The following is a 24,164-nucleotide window of genomic DNA, read 5'->3' on the forward strand; positions in this document are numbered from 1 at the left end:
CCAACGAATTCTCCGTAGCAGATGTTTTCGCATTAATACCAAGAATGATAGAAGACAAGATTACGACAGGCGTTTACAGTTAGTTATTTTGAGTTTTGAGTTCCTGTTGAGTGACAAGTTTCACGACCACGAACACGCGAGCAAAACAAAATTGCACGGTGGTACAAAACAATAAAACCAAAACAAAGAGCTTAAGTCAAGGCTTGTGCTTAATTATTATTTAAAATTTTAAGTGAAAAATGTATTAATTTGAAAAAGAAGTCCGCAATGGCGGATTTAAACAACAATAGTACAAAAAAGTCGTCTATAAAGATTTTTTTCTCACTTTTCCAACCAACAAAAAAGTTGGCAAAATGGCGAACTTTTTGTAACAAAACATATAATTTTAATTATAAATATGCATGATTATATTAGATCATTTTATAAATGAAGATTTTAAGAATTACGTTCATTGTGATATTTTATCTGCACATTATTCAATTTGGTTCACTATGTTTCACATTTCCGTTTTCCATTTGACAATTCTTCTATTGCCTATTCCCATTCGTTGGTCGTGAACGCTCAGCCTGTCGTAATCTTGTCTTCTATCATTCTTGATTAATACCGAGAAAAAGTGCTGCAAAGATGTGGAGTAAAGTTTAAAAAAAAAAACATCGACATAAAACATCGTTGAAAGTGACATTGATGTATCGATATTTTTAGAATCACAACATCGATGGCTAACATCGATGCTTTTTGACGAAAACATCGATGTTTCAGAAACATCGTTTGCATCCCTAATAAAGAAACGCTTTTTCAGTAGAAACTTGACAAATTATCACTTGCCTGCAGTTAATATTCAAAGCTTATGTCTCTCCGTCAAAAATGCTTCAATAGCAACACAGATGCACAATTCGGACTGAAATACTTTACATTGCAACTCTGTGATAGCCCTACAGTATTTGACATTTCGAACCAATTTGGAATTTGACGTGTTGCCAAGATTGGGTTATAATTTTTTTATTGTTAATGCTATTGTGTACTAAAACGTATATTTGCAAAAAACTGAATAACTTCAGGTTGAAATATTTAATAAAATCTTTAATAACCAGAAGTCAAATACACCAATGTTTTTCGTATTTCATCCAAAATCACAACTTTTGCGTTGAAAGTTAAAGTTGGCAGCATTACACATATATACGATATAAATTACCATAGATAATATATAATATCATCACTGTAAATTACATTTGCGAAGTTGGTTACTGTAATTATATATTTTAATATCTAAATAATTAAAAAAATGTTTCGGAATTTATACAAGCAAAGTGGAAAAATTATTACCGAATTACAAGAGGACAGACGAAGAAAATTATTAGAAGAGCAAAAACGAAATCGTTTGCTTCTGCAAGACTTGAATCGTGGTACAAATTGTGATGAAAGCAACAAAGAAACGATGCATTCTCATCCAAACAAAAAAAGTTCTAGAGCATTGCAAGATGCTTATGGTTCAGAGTATTCATTGCAGTTATCTGAGTGGTTACGGGAACGTCCCGAGAACATATGTGACTGGATTTTGGTACCATGTCCAAAAGGGCAACGTTGTCTAGTTGTAACTTATAGTGGACGCACTGAAATGTTCACTAAGTCTGGTCGTCGGCGTATGTATTTTCATAGTTTATTGCCCGGTGGCAATGGTCCACGTGGTTGTAAAGTGAGTACAATTCTGGACTGTGTTTATTCCCATGACGAGGATACATTTTATGTATTGGATGCACTAGTTTATGGCAATCAAGAATTAGTTCATTGTGAAGCACAGTTTCGTTTCTTTTGGTTACGTTCAAAGTTTGATGAGTGTCCTGAACTTGGACTTAGCAATAAATATAATAAAAAATCATTTAAATATCTGCCTCGGTACGATTTTGAAAACTCAGCCGACGTTTCAGAAGCATTTCAACAATATCCGTTTTGGCCAGAAAATGTACCTCGGTTAGATGGTTGGTTGTTTTATCACAAGGAAGCTAGTTACACCTGTGGCTCTACGCCCCTAGTCGGTTGGCTTTTTGCCTTTATGGTGCCTGATATATTAGGCATAGACGTAAACGAGAATTACATACCTCCGATGAACTATACCGATCCATTAATATATATGGATGAGTTTGATGCCAAATTATCAACTTTAAAACAGAGACATATAACTAAAAGCACACATTCCAAAGAAATGGATTATTTTGAAACAATTGAAATTGATGACCAAAGCATTGATGAAAACGACAATGCTGAATTATTTAAAGTGCTTAATGATGAACGTCAATTAGAAATCGGAGAACAATGTTACCGGCTTCATGTGTGCGAAGAAGAATTGCTCCAATAACAATTTTTTAAAAACTAATTGTTGTTTAGTATATATATAACTGCAGAAAACAATTTTGGCTTGGGGATGAAACGATGTTTGTTTGCAACTGCGCAATGACTCTGATGTTTAATTAATATATGTAAAAGAGAGGGAAAACTGGTTAGCCGAGCAAACGGAGGAAGAATGTCGATACAGAACTTTGATATTACGGAAACCCTGGTTAGTCTTGCACTAAACTCACATGAGTGATGTAAAATTTACATCTCAAGACACATATTATAGCAAGTGATAAAAAGTGAACGAAATGGTAATTCAACGCAGTTGGAAAATTTTAAGCGATGCTGGTTCGTCTTCAGCTTCTTCAACGGAGGCTAACCGATCACCTGGTGGTGGCATGCAATCATCTTCCGACGACTCTAACTGTTCCAATCAAACTACACACTCAATGGTTACAAGCATAGCGAGTCCCCCAACAATGAAATTGGAAGGCCAAGTGACACAAGCAGTACAACAATCGGTTGCGCCAACATTGGCCAGTGTTAGTGTTATAAATATATCCAACACCATTTCCAACGATTCCACGGTATGTGTAATTTTTAATACCAAAATTTAATACAATAAATTTAAATTTCATATAAAACTTATAGAAATATGTGACCACACCTCATATGGCTGAAACAATGTTACAAAGGCTGAGGCAACGTTTAAGCTGCCCCGTACAGGTCAGTGGCACAGGAGCAACTGCTGAATCTGCTATGCGCTCTTTGGAATTGCTACGCATTAGTATTCAACAATCTTTTGACCATGAAATAGATGCCATAATTAAACATTACATGGAGGTACCTCGTGTATGAATTTGTAAACAAAAAAATATTGAATTTCATCTTTTCTTACATGTTAATTGAAGACATATTTTAAACCAGCATTTAAGAACATAAAGGAGAATTTAGGTCAAAACGTTGTTTCAGAGGAGATTGTAAGTATTTATTTTATTCTTATTGTATATTATTTATTAAAAAATTTATAAACCTTTCAGCTCCAGAAGATGTCTTGTGCATTACTGGAGAACGCTAAGGCACAGTATAATCCGTACCGCACTTTAAAACAGCCGCTTGCGTGTGTTTCTGTTAGTACCAAAAATATTACGCCACAATATCCCGTTGGAGAGACAACCAGTTTGCGTTTCGCAGTCAGACGTCCGCCACCAAAACATGTGGAATTTAGTGAGTTACCTGCCAAAAAGCAACTAACAGTAGCCTCCCAACAGCAGATGCAGACAATCAATTCAAGTGGTGCCTCTAATATGCCAGAATGCACAGGAAATGGAAAAACAATTCTTAATTCATCTTCAAATCAACAGAGACAAGTACAGGCACCAGGTTCCTCAACTCTTCCTGCTACGCCTGTGCGAAGACAAATATTTTGGAACACCGCACATATCTCAGTAACAACTAAATTTGTGTTAGATGTGCAGGCTAATCAAGCTTTTGGTTTTGGCACAGACGGTAAAGAGCGTTTGGCAAGCAAGCACCCAGAATTAATACGTTACTTACCTGATAATGAAGATCGTGACTGGTTAAGTTCTCAAAACGTTATAGCGGCACAAAATCGTAATTCGCGCTTTCTATTTTTAATATACGAAGAAGTGTGCCGATTAAAACAAACACACGAATTATATCGCACAAAAACTAATATTGATATTAGTATTATGAATACTTTCACGGTGCCCGAATTTATGATTCAAAAAATGAAGCTGTTCTTTGTAGATCTCAACATAAAGAGCCGAGGTTTGATTACAAACTCTTTTTCGGTTGGTGCCGGCACACAGGGCAATAGTCACTTGCGAAACGCTTTGCTACAAGGCATTGTCGCACAGAGCAACAACAGTGCTAGTATTAGAACAATGAGCTCAACCAATACAGCAATCACACCTTCACCGATTAACACTTTTATTAAAAACAATAAAAATAATGCAAATACTGGAAGTAGCAATGTAGCCACCAGCTCCAGTGATACAAATCCTCTTACAAAGCCTAGCACGTTAAGCTCATCGCATGCAACACTCACAGCTTTGCTTAATAACTCGTCGAATCCACCTTCCCAAGACAAAAATGTCGTAGTTAATATACGCAAATAAATATCTGAGATCTGTTTACAATAGCAATGTAGTTATATTATATTGTCCATAAATCTGAAGTACATATATTCAATGTATAATAAATAGTGCGTTAAAAAGCAGTTATTGTATTTTGACTACTCTGTAACTCTTGGATCCCTATATTCTATAATAACATGACAAGGGTGACTATCTTGCAGCTTAATAGTAGTGTCAATTGTCACATTATTTAATTAGAAGCGCTTTCTAGTTGTTATAGAAATTTCATCTAAAATTGTGTTTTACGATTCACAAAACGGTACAGAAAATGAGTATTAATAGGGTTTGCGTTATTTCTATTTACGAGCGCATTTAATGTTGATCGTTCTTTTTGAGCTGTTAGCAGTGCTGTCTTTAACTTGTTCTTGTTTAAAAATGAATATATAATTCTGGCTTAGAGCATATTATTACTGATAAAACAATTCAATTAGAATTGACTAAGATAAAAACAATACATTTTCTTAACATATTAGGTGTGTTCTAAGTACTACCCCGAAGGAACTGTAAATTTAATAAAGAAAAAACTAAAAAAATATAAAGAAAATCAGCAAAGGTCGACCAAAAAGGAAAAACGAAAGTATTGGCAAGTTCCCTAAATATTAAATAAACTAAACTTATTTCACTTGAAATGATAGAAAGACAAAAAAGTGCGAAGGTACCCGAATATGAGTATAAGGACAATCAGAAAACATTTGAGAGATCTCATTTTGAAAGCCAGAAACCCACAATAATTTACCCACTTTAAGTATGAGACACTAGAAACAAAGATTCGGTCAACATATGTGTGTGGTATTTTAATGAAATTAGGAGAACATGACCAAATATGGCTTAGCGGACTAGTCACTTTGTACCGCATATAATGGTTTTCTCTAATTGACTTTTCCCGACAAAATATATGAGGTCTCTTACCGGACAAATGGAGTTTATAGGAATGAGTTCTTTTGGGAATATTTTTACTTTAAAATTAGAAAAAATTGTGAAATCACGCCGATACAAAGGACACAGTTCCATTTTTTTAGTTTGATTTGATTTGTACTATGGTTATTGAATTCGAACACCACAATTATTCTAAAAATTACCTTGGTCGATCCGATTTCGCGTTGTCATTAGTACTTTGACATAATACCTCTTCCTGTATTGGCGTAATACTTCTTTTTCAACATCTTAGATTTTGCGACGGTGGTAAGCTGCGACGTTAATAAGTACCCCGAACCCTTCAGAAATTAATTATATTCGGAAAATTTTATGAGTAAAATTCTCAGGACAAAGAGGAGCAGAGTCTCGGTTGCATCCCTACCCTGAGTACCCATATCACAATCTACGTTAAAATTGAGTAGCACAATCCAGTCCTCGGAACCGGTAACTATTAGTCAATTCTACTAAAGAATGAAAATACTTGTATTATTTTAATAATACAAGGAACTCCAGAACTCACAATATTTCACCAGCTCACTAGAGCATTTCACGTATACGCTCCTCCACATGAAGCGAGAGTTAGAGAGACCCACAGAGAAAAGAGGGAGAAAGAGAGAGAGAATAATCGTGTATTTTAGTGCAGCGTGTAATAAAGTAAACATAGCGAAATCAGACACACATAGCTCGAGCCCCAATGTTTTTGAACCTGAAGGTGGCGTCGATGACGGTGCACGCCGAGTAACTGCACAACGCTGTAGATATGGTTGCTTGGCAGCAAAGCTTTGAAGTTCAGTGGATGAACTTGAAGCTTGATTGTGTATGCGCACACGACAACGTTTGCTACGCGACTGACTTGGCCGTAGAGCACTACGCTCTGCGAAACGCTCGCACAAATCGCCACTCTTGGAGCAAGCGTAGGCAATCTGCTAAATTTGGATATATACACACGTAACACACACAGAGCAAAGTGCAAACTGCAACATTGAGTACGCTCACGATGTTATCGCCACCGCTGCCACTGTTGCTGCTATTGCATGCATTGGCATGTTTCTGCCGCAGCTGCTAATGGGTTTCGCAAAGCGCGCACACCGCAGCCAATGTGTACTGGGTCTCCGCGAGACGTTAGTCTTATTATGACTGCGACAAAAGACGGTTGTTGCAAATAAACGTGGATTAATTCGTTCAGCGGGTGTAAGTCAAGCGGCCGGATTTTGCGAGTCTTCCGAACAGTTTTTCAATTTTTCGCATCGCGCATTCGCATTCGCTCGTCTGTTCCGCATCGTTTTCGTTTTTTTCGGTTTCGCTTTTTAAATTGCTTATTCGGTAGCAATTGAACAAAAAAAAATTTGCGCGCAAATACAAATACAGTTTTATGACGGTACCGACCTACCACTAAGCGCGTCTCCATTTATTGGACCTACTGTCGCGTTGGTGTCGTCACCATAGTTGTTACCCGCGATGTGGAATCATATTTTGAACCATTCGAGATCAAATAATTTCCGTTACTAGCATAACGGATCGGCAGTAAAGTTCTAATTAGAAAATTATTAATTACATATAAACATGTGCATATGTGTGGATATGTAAACAAAAACATTTTAGTGTTGTGCCTTCCTGTAACGCATACTTTTACAAGGTAAAAAATAAAATTCAAAGTTTAGCACTAATATCGATACTTGTGTGTGTAAATATTGAAGATAATAAAGACGAATCATTGAAGTGTGAGCAGTTTGCATTTATTATTGAAATCTGTGAATGTGGCTCGATTGGAGTACAAATTGGCTTCTTTAAAAACGTTGAATCCTCAAAATATGTAAAACAATTTAAATATACTGGATAATATTTTAAGAATAGAGTCAGTGAATGAACTCTTCAAAGCGCAAACTCTGCGAAAAATTAAATGTATTAAATAATTATAAAGTCACAAAAACTTATAATTCGAAATATTTAGAATTAGAAAACGTTTAACATCGTTAAAAATCTCAGTTGCTAAAAAAAACTAAAAGGAATTCAAAGTTGTGAAATTTCGCGGAAATTTCGTGTTCATTATTATTTTTTTTTGTTTTGGCAATTACAACTCGTAACGTCGAATTTTGAACTTTTCGCAATATTATTGCTTACGCGAAGGTGTCACTGACACCCACCATCCAGCCAGTCTGCCAAGCCAGCAGCGCAGAGCAAACTCACTGCCAGCAAAACACCCGCTGCAACAGCTGCTGCGCCACTTGCATTCACCGAGCGCTGCCAAAGACTTTATGCGATCAGTCAGTCGGCTGGTCGGCTGGTCGGCTGCACGATTAACTTCATCATCTACGTAATCATAATCATCGCCATCATTATATGTAATCAGCAGTATCAACTGCAGCAATAACAATAACAGCAACAACAACAATTGCAATCGCGTAACACATGGATTTTGCTTTATAATCAACGAATAAATATTTTGTTGTTTTTTGTTGGCCATCAACGTCGATGCCGATGCAGTTATACGCTCGCACGCTCGCATATCAACAATCAGCGGAGTCCCTGAGCGTGCTCGAAAGCGTTGCCGCCGTCCGCGTCGCCGCCTTAGTCGCTAAGTTTTCTGTGAATGCCACGGCCACTGCAAGAGGAAGCGTGAAATGCATTTGCCATTTACCTCTAGTCGAGCTTTTTATAATCTATAGTCGCAACATACATACACTTACGCATACATATGCTTACATATGTATGTGCGAGTGTAAAAATGTGTATATACATACATACATACAATCACTCGTATGTGTGTATGTATGTGCCTTTGTATGAACTTTATATTTGAATGAGTGTATATTTGATTTCATTTTAGCATTAATGCAAAGCTGACAATACAACAAAAACAAAAACAACAACAACCATATTCGTGCGGCATTTCGGAATATATGAAAACTCGAAATTTTTTTTAAAAATTTTCGGAAATTCAATTCATAATCGTACGTTATGAAAATTGAATACGTATATACGAATGTGTCTACCAATAACTTAAACTAAAAAATATTAATTACTCATAAAATACGTCATTTTTTAACCGTAAAGCGCGTTTAAATCATAAGAATAGTGTGTTTGTGTTTGTTAAAATATATATTGGTTTCTACAAATAAGAAAGTGTACAAAAGCGCGGGCATACTCATCCGTCGATATAGCGTGTGTACATACATGCATACATTTGTAATGTGAATGAATTCGGCTTGTACGAATATCGTCTACCCCAAGGGCAATAAACCTACAATTGCATGCGATATCAATACATCACATCACATCGTATCACATCGCACGGGGTCAACGACAGAGTGTGCTGCTGTTTAAACGTTGCCGCGCGAGTGAGAGTAGAAGAGTACGACCTCCGACGTCTCCTTACGTCACTGCCACCGCCACTGCCAGTGCCTGAACACCACAGACACCAGCTACAAGCAACCGTAGCGACGACGACTGTCACTGCCGTATTATTACTTTGCTTGTTACTGTTGTTGTCGTTGCATTCGTCACACCGCGCTACGGTACATATTTACATTTGTAATTGCACGTACATACATACATATATGCATGTGCTGAAATTGTCTCTGTTTTCGACGCTGAGCCGCTTAAACTGCCTCTCCACCTCCTGCTCCTCCTGTGAGGTCTCTGCGACCGATGTCATCACTGTTGTTGTTGTTATCAAACAAATAAATATTCACGAATTGACAATAGCAAGTGTGTAATGGATAAATAATGCACATGACATAATATGAAAGTGTAGAAAACTAATACGTAATGTAATTGGAAATATATATGTACAAAAGAATCACCTCGACTCTTCGCATTATCGTTTGCCAGCATTCGGACATATTAAGGATAATGGCTCAGCTAAAGGAGTGAATCTTTACTTTCGAAAACGGTGAGTATCCTTAATACACATTGGCGTAAATGACTTTCAAATGTAACATGTAATTTCGGAAAGCTATTATAGTCAATTATCCCGAAATATATTTATACAGATTTAAATTATAAGAACAAGAAACCCAGTTTATTTAAGGGGGTCATCCCATGTAACGGCCTGTTTTTTTAGGAATTCATTCTACGACCAGTAAATATTTTATGGTTTTATGCTAAAGAAAAGAAAATCGATATTTTGCGAATTTTTGATTGCGTTTACATATGCTGACAACCCTTACCCTAACAATTTCAAGTTGGCGCTTCGAACAGCTCTTTCTTATAACTGCTGTATCTTTAAAACGACTTCCAATTTTTAAAAATCACATTTAATCGTATTATAGACATGTTAAGAAAGCAATTTATGGAAAAAACTAAAAATATAAATTTTTTAAGCCCTTTACATGAGATGAGCCCCTTAAGAGAAATGTGGATACCGCATGTCAAACACTGTTTAGTAAACGGTTGTTGAGTTGTGGTTGGGGAGCGACTTTTAAGATTTTAATCGGTACATACCCAATTTAGATAATGCGCCGAATTCGAACAGTTCTATTACTACTGTTAAATTTGGAGGATGTTTCCTTGCAATTACCGCTATATGAAGATGATTATGTAATAATCGGTTTACATTAAGACTGTCGTTTCAATAGTATCCAAGTATTAACGGTTGATTATTATAGTACTGAGTAGATAATAGATTGAAGCAAATTAAGTGGTTAGGTGGGGTTTCAGAGATTGAAAACAAGGGTATTTTTACAATTTGTTACTATATATACAATCATATATTTCATTTAAACAGTTCAGCATATGAAAGATACATATTTTAGTCGTACCTTGTAAAATTTTTATTTACAAATTCCAAAAACTCAGCCGTTGCCACCTCACCTTTCATGACATGTCCAAAAAAAGAGCTCTTGCCGTGGATATCATTACTCATAATTGAATGATCTGAAATCAATAAACGTAAAATATATCGATAGTAAATGGATAAAACTAGCGAATGAGCAAAGGAAAAACAAAATATTAACATTTTTATTTTAACAGATTTTTAACAAAAACAAATCACTCTTTTGGTAAAAATCCAATATATGTTTGCTGACCCCAAAATCAAAAGTACCCAATATGCAATATGATTTTTTGTGTTTCGGATTCGTTTATGTTTTTTTTATAAATTTATTGACCCACTTGAAGCTACTTCGAACAAAACAAAAAGAAGGTGAAAAGTTTAAATGCTGAATCGTGGCAAAAATTAGTGCACCAAACCACTGCGGGTTGCCAACTTGAAAAAAATGTAAAATTAAATATAATTTCTTAATAATGTTGTACATACTCGTATTGGTATTATCTGTGTAACGTTTGCGAAAACAACGGTTTCAAATTAAAAATGAAATCTAGTCGATTGTTTTTTAATTCTGATCGAAAATGGTTTACATAAGTTTAGAGTGTTTTTAGCCATTTAATAGCAGCTAATATATTCAATTATTTCTCTCTTAATTTACATATGTATGATATGATCTTTTATTTTGGATATTAGTTGAACAAAGATATGTACATATATAACAATTGAGTATAATTGTGCCAATTGAGCACTGAAATGAAGCTCTACTTATAGTTTTAAATCTGTTTTTTTTTGGATAACTGGATGGAAGTCGTTTCCCTTACTTCCTTTGTTTTAGTTTTTCTTTCTTCCTCAGCTAACTGTATTGATTAGAATTGGAAAAGTAAACTCACCAAATCACTTTCATAACTATCACTTGCTCTTGCCAAGCTTATTGCACATATGCACGCCTAACTATTGCAATCTAAAATTCTATGCATTTTCATATACTCATTGTCATATTTATGTACATGAGCCACCATATATACGGCTGCATATGCACATACATATGTTTGTGTTCATGTATTCTATGCGATGACCTAGACATTGACTAGTGCACTTGTTACGCCTCGTATTCCGAACAAAAACGCAGTGAACACAACAACCAAACGATACTAGCAGCACTAACAGCACTAATAACAACTGATATAAACCGCAACAACAATTTTAGAACTGGATTTTACTGTAATAAAATGAAACAACATAAAAAATCGTTCGAACTTTAAATAGAGAACTGTTTACGAGAGATACTATTTCAGAAGGCGATAACAAGGCAGCCGATAAGGGGATGTTGGAGTGGGATGGAGAGGGATGGAGATTCTGATTTCTAATAGCATCTGGATTTGTTCCTGACAAATTGGTGATACCCTAAAGTTGTGCATTATTTTTTTGGTACTTTGTTGCTGTTTTGGTTGGAGCAACTTGCAGTGGATTTGAAAATACCGTTGATTTCTGTCATCTTAATTTCAGAGAACTCTCTGTGCATACAAACCGTATATGTGTTTCTGTATGTGTGTGTGTGTGCTAATGCGATACAAATATGCTAGCCAACTAGACTCGACTTGGCTCTTTAGAGCGCCTAGACTGTTTATCGTTACGTGCTTTTCCACAATGTCAACCAAAATACAGTTAACTTATGTTTCACTTTTCAAGGTTCTGTAAACACGCTTTGAAAACACTGAAATACTCACTCGCACTAGACATTGTTGTAGTTGCTTATTTGTAGAATATATACAAATAGCCATACATACATATACATACACACATATAAACTTAAAATATAAATGAAAATAATAGTAAGAATAGTAATAACAAATCTATACTCGTGCTTATATGTATGTACTATATGCAAATCTAACAATGAGAAACGTTATATTGTTGGCAGTGACACTGGAGGGCGGCCGTTCGACTAGCTCAAAAGAAAACGAATACCAGCTAAACAAAATATTAATTTGGTAGCAGAAGCGCGGATGAACGTGAGCTGAGCAATAGCAATTGTAGCAGATCTAAGCGTTTTGTGGTCTGTATGTATGGTATATACTTGAGTGCAGATGCTGTTTTAACGCAGTTCACCTGAGTGCTTGTTTTTTTTTTAATGCGTGCATTGTTAAAATTTAGCCACCAGCGAAAAAAAAGCTTTCAGAAACATTGGAAAGTGTATACCACTGCATTTCAATAGACGAAGAGACTTGGTGCGATATGAAAAGTTAACGGTGTTCGCAGATAAAGTTTCAGTTAGAAGCTAGAAACATTGCAACAAGATGTGCCGCACTTTCGTAGAGTTACGAATTTCTCAGGTTGTGAGGAATCCTTGTATGAATATGGACACGTTTACTTGTTTTGCGCATTATCATTAAAGAGCAAAATATAAACAGAGCTTCTTAGTTCGGTTATTATTCAAATTATAAGGCGTATATATTCTCACTTCTTATTTCACCTTGCGTATATATTTATGAATACATTCTTATACATACTTTTATATCAACACAACAGCATGGCCACACTGCATATGTGTATATAGGAACAGTTGTTTCTGAAACTTATTGAGTTGCTCTTAAACAAACATCAACGATGACAATAGCTACCGTTGTAGATATTTGAAAATTATGCAATATTTCGAGCATACTATTTTATTATTTAGTAGTGCTGAAGCAAACTTCTTCCAATAATTTATAATTCAGTACAGTTGGACATTTATTCTAAGACTGCTACTAAAGTTCTCTTACTTTCTTATAAATTCTCAATTTCTTAGAAATAAAATAACTTTTGGTGCATGAATTGACGCTTTTTTAAGTGATGGTAAATTTACTGTTTTACTAATAAAAACCGTTAATATTCAAGTTAGTCTTTGCAACAGATATATTGTAGGACAATTCAAAGGTCATTCTCAAGAGTAAGAAAACAACATAGCCACCGAATGAATATAAGGGGTGATTCCATGTGATGGGCTCAAAAAATTGTTTTTTTTTTCATAAATTGCTTTCTTAATATATCTATAAAAAGGTAATTAAGTGTTTTAAGTTCGAAATCGTTTTATATAGACATAGAATTTTGAAGAAGAAGCGGTTTGAAGCGCTGAGTTGGCAGCTGGAAACTTTGAACGCGTTTTTTCTAAAAACTCATTTAGTTGTAGTCCATTCCATGCATTTAAGTTTACAGATTAAAACACATTTAATGTTTATTTGTTTCCGATAAGCCAATCAGACGGAATTGAGGAGGAAGTGCGAGCCCATTCTTTCGAGGCGGTGGTGTTCAGAACGCTAAAACTTATGTTCTGCACAATATTTTTAACTTAAAATGTATATTTATACTGTCGAAATATATCTTAATAAATGATAATAAACTTTAAGCTCTATCTATTTACTGGTCGTAGAAAAAAATTATAAAAAAATGACTTAAAAACAGATCGTCACACTTAAATGAGAGTATGATTATAAGAATATATTTTCCTTTAAGAGAAATTAAAATAAGAATTTGTCTTGATTGAAATCATATTTCGTACTGAATTGGATTGATGGAGTAAGTTTGTCAATCCAAATTAACACGATTGTAGTGACATACTCTCACAAATTAGGCTACAAATATATCCATAATTATATACAGCTATACGAATAAATATGCGGGAAATTTTATGCGATTATACACATTTTTACATATCACATGCTGGCTAACCAGAGGTAACACTAGCGTTCCAGCAACAAATAACAACTAACTAATATTAGATTAGTGGTTTTGGCATTGATGCGAAATGGTTGACCTTTCATTGTGAGCTGTGCGCTTAATTTGTCTTTACCTGTTTTGACTATCTGTCTGTCCGTCTGTTTGGGGTATACAACGCGTGCTAGCAATGGAAGAGTCCAAGTTTGAGCTGCGGCAACGTAAAGCTCATTTGTAAGTTCTTATTAGGCTGGCAGCAAAAATAATAGGCAGACAAGTATTTGTTAGACAGATAAAATAGTGAAAAATTGGGCAAAGACCAAGCAAAGAATACGAGCTTTTGGCAATGAGAAGTTAGAGAATGGCTTTTAATAAATAAAAAGGCATACACTCAAGACAAATAAATGTTGAAGGTAGGAATTGCTGAGGAATAAATTATTTATGTAAATATGTATCTTAGCTATATTTCGTACAATTTTGGTTCAACTGCTGTATGTATATACTACCAGAGTACTTACACTTAACAGTAATCACCCATACCTATCTACATACATGAATGAATATTTTGGAGCATGTGTGCCCCTTTTTTGAAACACAATTTACCTGTTCTTTTATTGAATTGCTAATTTTGTGGTAGTTATGGTGTGGCTGTCGCGTCATAGCTGCGCCAACGGCCAACCTAACATCGAAAGCGTTGCGCTCTTGCGTCCCTCTGTCAAGCATTCATCTAAGATATTTGAAAACATGACCTTACACAATGCCAGCCAGCCAGCCAGCGAGACAACCAGCCAGCGCACAAGTTTTATTCAACTTCGTAGTTCGAGTAGCTCATTTACGCTTTAGCCGCGACGAAGTGCAAAACGTTTGCTTTTGTTTTTGTGTTTGCGTTTGCTTTTGCTCTTTCGATTTCATTTTTGGTTGCTCGCTCACAGCACACAGCCGAAAATCAAAATAAGGCCAAGGTGACTCACCTTGATTTAAACTCACAAAAACTTTTGTGACCTCGAAAAAGCTTTAGCTTCGGCTTCAAATTCAGCACCATTTTCGATTTCGGCTTTACTCCGTACAGTTCCTCCGTCCGTCCGTCCACTTCTATTCACGGCGTCGGCGGCGCGACTTCATAAGAGATGCACGAATTTGGGCAGCAAAGTGTAACGTAGAATAGACTACTTGTGTAGCTGAGAATGCGCGTTGCTCAACGCTGAAGTGCTTGCTGCCTTACGCTAACTTCTGCGGCGCTTCCTCAATTCGTTTTTGGCGGTTTTCGATGCCGCTTTGCTCTGTCTATTTCAGTTAACTTTTCATATTCTCCATTAAGAGCATAAGCAAAACTTGTTCAATGTACATACACTTGTACATACACAGCTGAGCGTGTATGTTGTTGTTGTTGTTGTGTGCTATTATATTAAAATATGAAATACTTAGTTTTTGGCAGAACGAACTTCATAAAGCAGAAACAAAAAGCCCAGTTCGCTGGCACTATCAGTGCTAAGTTGCGATTGACATTGCTGCATATATAGTCGTTGTTGTCGTTGCTGAATCAACATGTGTATTATGCAGTACAGCCAACTGTTGTAGGTGCTTGTTGTCGTAAGCAGGTCCTTGAACCTCTACATGAACGACCATGCAAAACTAAAAGTTTTCGGCGCTTGTGCGATTGCATGGGCATCGAGATATGCGTACACTTACCTCAACGACTGTCCTTACGACTGCCTATTTTTAGGTGAATACTCTTAGCCGGAGCGTTGTCACTTATTGTTGTTACTTTAATTATTGGTGGGCACAACCGCAATTCGTTGAATAACTTGGAAAGGTAAATGACTGGCTTTTTGGGAAAATAGAGGCAGTTCATGGCTTGTCAAGAGTTTTAAACAAGGTTTCTTTTTGATTTCGTACTCATTGTGTCGTATTATTTCATAAAAGGCGATAAGCATATTGTATAGCAATAAAAATGTATTGAATTCTTCATAACTTATGTTTCCATTTATTACAACTTCAATTTTGTGTGAACATCTATTATCATGAGAAACTATTATTAAGAAGACTTTCGGCGTCATATATTAAGTAGGTAGGTTGTAAGGCTGGAAGACAGTGGAAAGAAGTCAGAATCTCCCTCTAAATTAGGTATTAGGAGTCGACAAAGCGCTCTGAACATTCTACAAATCTGCAGAGATTTTTCACCTCTATGTTAGCTATTTCTCGAGCTTGTTCGAAAAACTGAAAACCGAGAATTGATCTCTCAATGGCGGGGCATTCCAGAAGAAAGTGATGAGATAATTCCACCTCGTCCTCCTCCATGCAGCTTCCACAGCTCTGGTAAAATTTTGAATCTCCCGATGAGACAATGGCCTGTTAGAACCCCTACGACTAAGGAGAGGAAAACTTTACTGAGGGCGGTTTACCTCCTGCGATTCACTTCATATTGTTAACGATGTTTAAAATCAGGCTTCACAAAGATTCTTTAAATAACCCAACGAATATGATGTACACAATCTAAAAACTAAAACTTAATTATCCAATAAATAACAAACTACTTTAATGTCAAATTTAGAATTGCTATGCTTCGAATAGCCCTTAATGTTACTTATACGACATGTGCTACAGCATTCAGAACTGTTGGAGACCATTTTCTAATAAAAGCAAAAAAATATTGTTATACTGATATTAAGACACGCAACCCACACTCTCGTTCCGTCATTACACTGTTGCATTGACTAGGAAAGCATGGTTCCAGCACAGGGAATACCGGATATGATCTTAAGTTGATACTAATGAGTAGCGAAAAAATATGAACAACCACCTAGAATTCAACAAACATTAACAGCAAACGAATTCAAGTAAAACAAAAAAAATAACTATCGCAAATGAAACTTAACTCGAGCCATATTTTGGACGGGTAGAGTATGTACACTCGGAGCGTGTCTACGTCATCGGCGATGGAGCAGAGCAGGCAAACATACATGTACGTGCGCACACTTTCTGTAATGTCAGAATGTTGTGTTGGTTCTGCCAATAGAGAGCCTCAGAGAACTTACAACATAAGTTGTTGTAAGTTCTCTGGAGCACCAAGTAGCAATGTAAAAAATACGCTTAACAGAAAGAGTTATTTTGTAAACATTGGATTATCAATGTAAAATACGTATTTATCATCAGTGAGTTATGTTTTCAAGCTCTCTCTTTTTCGGTAGCAGTTTATATGATTTGCCTGCTTGTGTGCAGGTTTTCTGTTCTCCAACTCTCAAAACACTCAGTTTCAACGAAAGAAAAGCAACAGTGAACAATTGCGCGGCACTGTCAGCAACGATATGTTGTTGCCGTTTTGTTGTTGATGCTGTCAATATATGAGCTTTTTTCTTTTCTATTTTTTTGATAATTATGTTTTGATGTGTTTGCTTTTCTTTTGCCTTCGCCTATAGCCACTCATGCAGACTGAATGCACAGTGTTTATTATTAAAAATAAATATTTAAACTTTTTACTACTATTTTGTGAAAGGGTATATCTCTTAGAATTTTACGATGTACAGTAGTTTTCCGAAATAACGAATATTCGTTTTAACGAAAACCGCTTATAACGAACAAGCAAATTTGTTACATTGAGTACCTTAAATAACGAACATCGGGGATTTGTAAGTACTTGGTTTAACGAACAGCATGAAGAAGACATATGAAGAAAGATAAAAAAATCAAAAAACATCGAACCAGAATTAAAAATAAAACTTGAAAAAATTCAAAAGAAATATGCAAATTGAAAAAAATGTTGAATTTTATAAAAAAAGTTTAAAATTATTGATTAGCACCAAATAGAAGTATAAATGTTAGAATTGGTCCATTTTGTAAGAATTTATTAGATTTGAATTGATTTGTTATGGTTTTTCATTTTTTAACAAATAATTAATAAAATAATTTTTTAAACTGCAATTTACATATATTTAACTCATTTTGATTGAAAAACATACCTCTAAGTGAGTACTCGTATTAACGAAAAATTCGATGTAACGACCAGGCCTGACAATTAATGTGTTCGTTATTTCGGAAAACTTCTGTACTATTTAATAAAAAATTCCAATTTTAATATTTTGAAAGTCATATATATTTTGAAATGATAATATGTATAAAATATCTTAATCCCTTCAAGTAAAATGAGATCACCCTCACTCGTAGTACCCATTTTACATTTTATGTATACATACATGTATCTACAATTTTCTGGGAATAGTCCCACCGTACGAACGCAAGAGCTGTATGGATGAATGCACGAACAGCACGTTGTACTCTTACTCTCAATGCGGTTGACTGGTACGTTCGCGCCTTCATTTATATTTAGTTCATTGAATCTTACTTTTGTATTTGCGGACGAACTAAGCGGGTGAAGGTGTCGCAGAGCGCAGAGGCCAGAGCGCAGAGCGGGCGGAAATGCTACCAATTGGGATGTAGCGCCGCACAACAGGCAGACAACACAACGGCAGGCCAACAATCCGGTGAGCAATGCCACATTCGCCTGCCAGGCTGACTGTGCCTGTTTGGTTATTTCGTCTGGCTGGCCTGATGGGTAGTGTTGTGAGCGAGTTATTTGGATGTGAGCGAGTTATTTGGATGTGAGCGAGCGCGCGCGTTATAAATTGATGACGAACGGAGTGAGTATGTGCGAGAATGTTAGTGAGTGAGCGAGTGAGTTGGTGCAATGACTACCATGATAATAATGATGATGATGGTTATCGAAGGTCTTTCACCCGAACTCGGTCATTGGCGTACATTTGCTTGTAAATCCAGAGCTTTTCAAAGTGTATATGTCGCAATTTCTTAAGAAAGTTCAATTGCCCCAAACAACAATCACATTCGCTGTCGGTTGGTTGGTTGCTCGGTTGGTTCAGTGAGCGATGCAAGCGGGAAATGTGCGACGCCTGGGGTGTTCGGTGTTTGGTGTTTTGTTGTTGTTGTTTTTGTAGTTGTAGGAGCTGCCTGCCATGCCTCGCGATTTGGTGCATTTTGGAAAGGCAAAGACATGGCAGCCAATGCGTTTCTGCGGTAGTAAGGCACCGATGCCGATGCGGGAGTTTTTTAAGAAGTGGCTGCAGATGCGCGGAAGACAAAAATGACATACTGATGTATATGTACTACATGTACACTACTGTGTATGTTCACAAAATATTTAGATGCCTATAGATAAGGGTGTTGGCATGTGACATGTTAGAATTTAGAACCGAAGTTATGCCACTACTCAAAATTTAAATTTACCATGGAATACTGTAATATACTATATGCATTTGAATGTGTTGCTATGGTATCTGAAAACATATGGATATTATATGTATAAGTATACATATACAGTGGAACTTCTCTAACTCGAATCACTATAATCCACAAACAAACTTCGAGTTAGAGAGACTTCGAGTTACAGAATTGCAATTAAAAATAAAAACTGTAAAATATAGATTTAAACACAGTTTTATTTATTTGCTTCACATACGGTTTTATGGACATACTCTACAACATGTATTCTGTAATTTTGTTTGTTGCAGTTTGCTATTGTTTGGCTCTTGCAATCCTTAAGTGTAATATCATATTTTTTGTTCACCTCCATACGAAATAGAGGGACTCTGAAAATTCTGCCTCGATAGTAAAATTTTACATTTTGTATTATGGCCTTTGTCCAAAAGTTCGATTTATGGAAAGAAAATTGTATGAAATTTGACTTCTATTACCAATTTATGAGTTCGAGTTATGGAGAATTTCGAGTTATAAAGGAATATGTATTTATACAGATCTTTGAAAATGTATATGTTTTAATGAAAATTCTTTAACTCTAGGTCTCTCTAACTCGAAGTTTTTTTGTGGATTATGGTTATTCGAGTTAGAGAAGTTCCACTGTATTTTAAACTTTCGCAAGTTTCAAAGGGATTAAATGGCGAAATATCTTCAAATTTTGAATTTAAAAAATTATCAAAATTTATTAAATTTGCATTATTTGACGAAATTGTTAACGAATTCCAATAATATTTGGTAACATCTTACATTGTTTTATTAACTATTGACTTAGTTAGTTTCATGCTACTCTTTTACATTCATGCCCGAGATACCACACAAACCAATATATTCATCATATTAGTACAATGAATAAAATTTGTACAACCAATGGCGTAATTCTAATCGAAATATTCTTCAATAATTGAGATATATGTATTGTTCTGAAATGTATGCGTTACAAACCAAACCAAAGTAAAATAATGTATTTATTGGTTATTTGAGGGAAAATTCAAACACAGATCCAGACTGATATCATTTGTATTCGCGCAAAATCACATTCTTCTTCTTCTTGTCAGGCGTAGACACCGTTTACGCAGTTATAGCCGCGTCCACAACAGCGCGACATTTATTCGTCGCTTTGGCAGTTTGGCGCCAATTGGTTAAACCAAGTGAAGCCAGGTTCTTTTCCACCTGGTTCTTCCAACGGAGTGGAGGTCTCCCTCTTCCTCGGCTTCCACCATCGAACACTTTCAGAGCTGGAGCATTTTCGTCCATGCGAACAACATGACCGCTGTCTCTTTATTCGCTGAACTATGTCTACGTCGTCGAATAACACATACAGCTCATCATTCCAACGTCTGTGGTATTCGCCGTTGCCAATGTAAATACGACCATAAATCTTCCGCAAAACCTTTCTCTCGAAAACTCCTAGTGCCTTCTCATCGTCCACGCTTCTGCAACATAAAGTAGGACGGGAATGATGAGGGACTTGAAGAGTTTGGTTTATGTTCGTCGAGAGAGGTCTTTACTTTTAAATTGCCTACTCAGTCCATAGTAACCCCTGCTGGCAAGAGTGATTCTGCGTTGGATTTCAAGGCTGACATTATTATTGGTAATCAACACTGGTGACTGTCAGCAGTGACGTGGGAGCCAAGACTCGAATGTGCTTCCTGTTTGCTTGATGACAGGAGATATTTCGTCTTGTCCTCGTTCACCACCATACCCATACGCCCCGGTTCATCGGCGTACGCCAGCAGCTGTACACTCTTATAAAAGATTGTACCTTCTCTCTTTAGCTCTGCAGCTCGTATTATTTTCTCCAGCATCAAGTTAGAGAAGTCACACGATAGTGAATCACCCAGACATAGCGGCATAGAGGTAACTCCTTTTCATGCTGTTGAAAGCAACATTAAAATCGACAAAGAGATAGTGTGTGACGATCTTCTTTTCACGGGTCTTTTCCAAGATGTAGCGCATGGGGAAGATCTGGTCAGATGTAGATTTTCCAGGTCTAAAGCCACACTGATAAGGTCCAATCAGTTTGTTGACGGTGGGCTTTAGACTTTCACACAGTATGCTCGATAGCCCACGGTAATTGGCGCAGATTGTAGGGTCTACCCTTTTGTGGATTGGGCAGAGTACCCTTAGATTCTGGTTTGGGACTGATAACAGATGTGTTTGTACAAGTGAAACTTATACCAGAAAGTAAGTACCCTTAGATTCTGGTTTGGGACTGATAACAGATGTGTTTGTACAAGTGAAACTTATACCAGAAAGTATGTAACTTTCGAATCTTTATTGAAGCTTGAGCTTTTGCAAAAGCTACGCAGAGGTTAAATAAGGTGATTTCAAGTAAAGCAGCCGATTCCGCGTAAAATATTTACCTATTTTTTAATGAAATACTTGCCACGAATATGAAATATTTGTATAAAAATATCAGTTTTTAGATAAGCTTGTATTAAAAACTCAAACTTTAACTTAGTTATAAATATGGAAATGAGATCTGTGTTTATACTTTTAATACATTGCAAAAAAAAATTAATAAGTCATTACCGCTCCATGTCTTTGCAGTAGATCAGTTAACTTAATTTGTAGAATTAATCTTTAGTGAAATCAACTAGTTTTATAGTACTGACCCAACTCCTCAACCGAGAATCACTGCACACCAGAAACCAATTTTCATATTTGCGACGGAAATTTTCAGTAATGCCACACAAATTATGGTACAGTGTTTCACAAAAGCGAAAATCGAAAAAAAGTTAAAATTGTTATTATAAAGCGGTAAAATAATTGTTTTTGGTATTGTAGTAAAATAAAACGAACCCATTTAAAAAACTGATGTAGATTTTTTGATATTACTCCTATTATCTTTACGTTGGGGATAGCTCGTCAAAGTGTCCGCTCAGTCACCAGAATAGTAAAGCAGTATTGCAATGTACTGTACTCCCTTAACTTTCAGCATTGGAGACGCAATACCAGTTATCAGGATTTATATCTAACTGGATTTGACTTCAAGACCCATAGGGTAGTAGTAACATAGTTAAACATGTGGCTACGGCGACCACCAACTATTAATTTTATGATGGTGTAGAAAGATTTTCCTAAACAAACAACTATACTTATGTATTAAAATCCACATAAATCACTTACGTTATAGTATCGAAGGACCTTGAGAGTTTCGAGAAATAACTAAATCGCGCTAACCGGAAGCTTTTGAATTCGAGTGATAGGTGAGCAGATAGACGTTATCGTTAATAATTTAACTGAAATCACGAACCCGAATGCAATCGAATCACACATGCGTATTGCAGGCATCTGTAGAACCGAAGCAAAAGCTCTGTGCTGTCGTGCCTCCAAGCGAATCAACCGCCGCCTGCTCGATGGTTGACAAGCGGTAGCGGCAGTTCCTATTGCAAAGAGGGAAATGCCATGAAAAAGGTTATTTCTAAGTGTTTACAACGCTCGCATACACACAATGCAACACAACGCGGGTAAGAACAACTACTCGCATACCGCCTTAAAACATCAAATAAACGTTTCATTGAAAGATATTTATATAATTCAATAATATTTTCATTGCGCCGCTTGTTTTCAAGTATGCGGGTAGGAAAACACTCCGCGCCTCACCGTCGAATTGGCTAGTAGGGGCAGTGGGGTGTACATAAAAGGCTTCGGAACGGCGGCAAACAAACGCACGTTCGCATGCATTCTAACACCACTACCTTTTCGTAAAAATAGTATGAGATAGATATATAGGAATCCGAGTAGTTGGAGGGAATGAATTGAAATGCGAATTTAGCCAAACACATCCACACAAATTCGTCTGTATACATATGTGCATGTATATGTATGGGTGGATGTGCAATAGAACGTTACGATAATTGAGACGAACTAAAACTGAGTGGAGCTAAACAAACTGACTCAACTGATCTAAAATGCATGTGCAATGCGTAGATAACATTTAGAACACAACAGCACAAATATATTAACTATATATTTTACATATGTACACATAATACTATATTTATATACCATTTGTGGATAGAATGCTTAGTAAAATATTTCGCCGAAGTTTTGAAAAACACGACTACGCCTTTTGATAAATATGCATGATTGTATGTATAATTGCAAATAGTTATGTGTAAGCTCACTAGGTTAGTGACGAGGTGCGAGCTTTTTGCAATACTGAACGCATATAAGAAAATGCCAATAAGTATATGCTATACAATATGTATGTATGCGTATATGTGTGTAGGGGCGAGAGGAGAGGCATAGACGAATATGTAATTGAATTGTAACTAGCAGCCTGTATAGACCTAACAAATTTCTATTATCGTTGTCTTGTTTTGTTGTTTTGATTTTCTTTAGCTTGAACTGCATTTCAGTACCCAATTGGAATGTGCGCCACTGATTTTGAAAAACAAAATGTTTGAATACTACAAGTGCAAAAGAAGTGATTTAAGGAGTGACAATGTCCATACAAAAATGTGCGATATAAAAAGTTTTCTAAAATGAAATAATATCTGTATTATATTTTAATTATAGTTTTAATGAAAGCCTTACACCCGGTTTCACGCAATTTTTTCATTCAAAATTAAGTTGTAAAATTAATAAAATAATAATAAATAAACACCGACAGTAGCGATAAATCATTTCTCAATCAAAAACAATTTTATATATGTACCTTTAGGCGGCTTCTATACAATAACAATGGCGTCATCTATTTTATTTTTTGTGTGGCATATAAAATATCAAAAAAATTATTAATTAAAAATTAATTTAATGTACAATGCACACAAAATATTGCATTCAAATTGGTCCAGCCTTTCAAGAGTAGTTCAGTGACATACATACATCATTAGTTATTTAATGCCAACCAACAGTTATTTTTTTAATAATTTCTATAATTCGAAATATTCCTACTGGGCCTTCTTATTCTAACGCACGTTTGTTTCGCTGCCGCATACGACGTTGGCATAGCCATTTGTCGATTGTCGTGGCCATCACCGTCACTGCCACGACGCGTTTGTTATTCATTTGCCATTGTTGTTGCC

The 24,164-nt window shown here is 36.0% G+C and overlaps 2 protein-coding genes and 1 long non-coding RNA gene across 3 annotated transcripts; 2 read left to right on the top strand and 1 right to left on the bottom strand.

Moving 5' to 3' along the window:
* The first annotated feature begins 930 nt into the window (after nucleotides 1-930).
* Nucleotides 931-2,595, top strand: LOC105211527 (snurportin-1). Its single transcript, XM_011182994.3, has one exon. The coding sequence runs from the start codon at nucleotides 1,283-1,285 to the stop codon at nucleotides 2,351-2,353; it is 1,071 nt and encodes a 356-aa protein (XP_011181296.2). The 5' UTR covers nucleotides 931-1,282; the 3' UTR covers nucleotides 2,354-2,595.
* On the top strand, nucleotides 2,557-4,573 carry LOC105211528 (uncharacterized). The gene is made up of 4 exons (XM_011182995.3): nucleotides 2,557-2,918; nucleotides 2,983-3,174; nucleotides 3,243-3,311; nucleotides 3,372-4,573. Exons 1-4 carry the CDS (start codon nucleotides 2,640-2,642, stop codon nucleotides 4,470-4,472), a joined length of 1,641 nt encoding a protein of 546 aa, XP_011181297.2. The 5' UTR covers nucleotides 2,557-2,639; the 3' UTR covers nucleotides 4,473-4,573.
* On the bottom strand, nucleotides 4,283-23,425 carry LOC114803924 (uncharacterized). Its single transcript, XR_003752257.2, has 3 exons — nucleotides 22,261-23,425; nucleotides 5,926-10,280; nucleotides 4,283-5,869 (listed from the first exon to the last, which is right to left on the bottom strand). It is a non-coding gene; the product is annotated as an uncharacterized LOC114803924 (long non-coding RNA).
* Nucleotides 23,426-24,164: the final 739 nt, after the last annotated feature.

The sequence above is a fragment of the Zeugodacus cucurbitae genome, chromosome 4, assembly GCF_028554725.1.
Source record: "Zeugodacus cucurbitae isolate PBARC_wt_2022May chromosome 4, idZeuCucr1.2, whole genome shotgun sequence".
Taxonomy (NCBI): Eukaryota; Metazoa; Arthropoda; class Insecta; order Diptera; family Tephritidae; genus Zeugodacus; species Zeugodacus cucurbitae.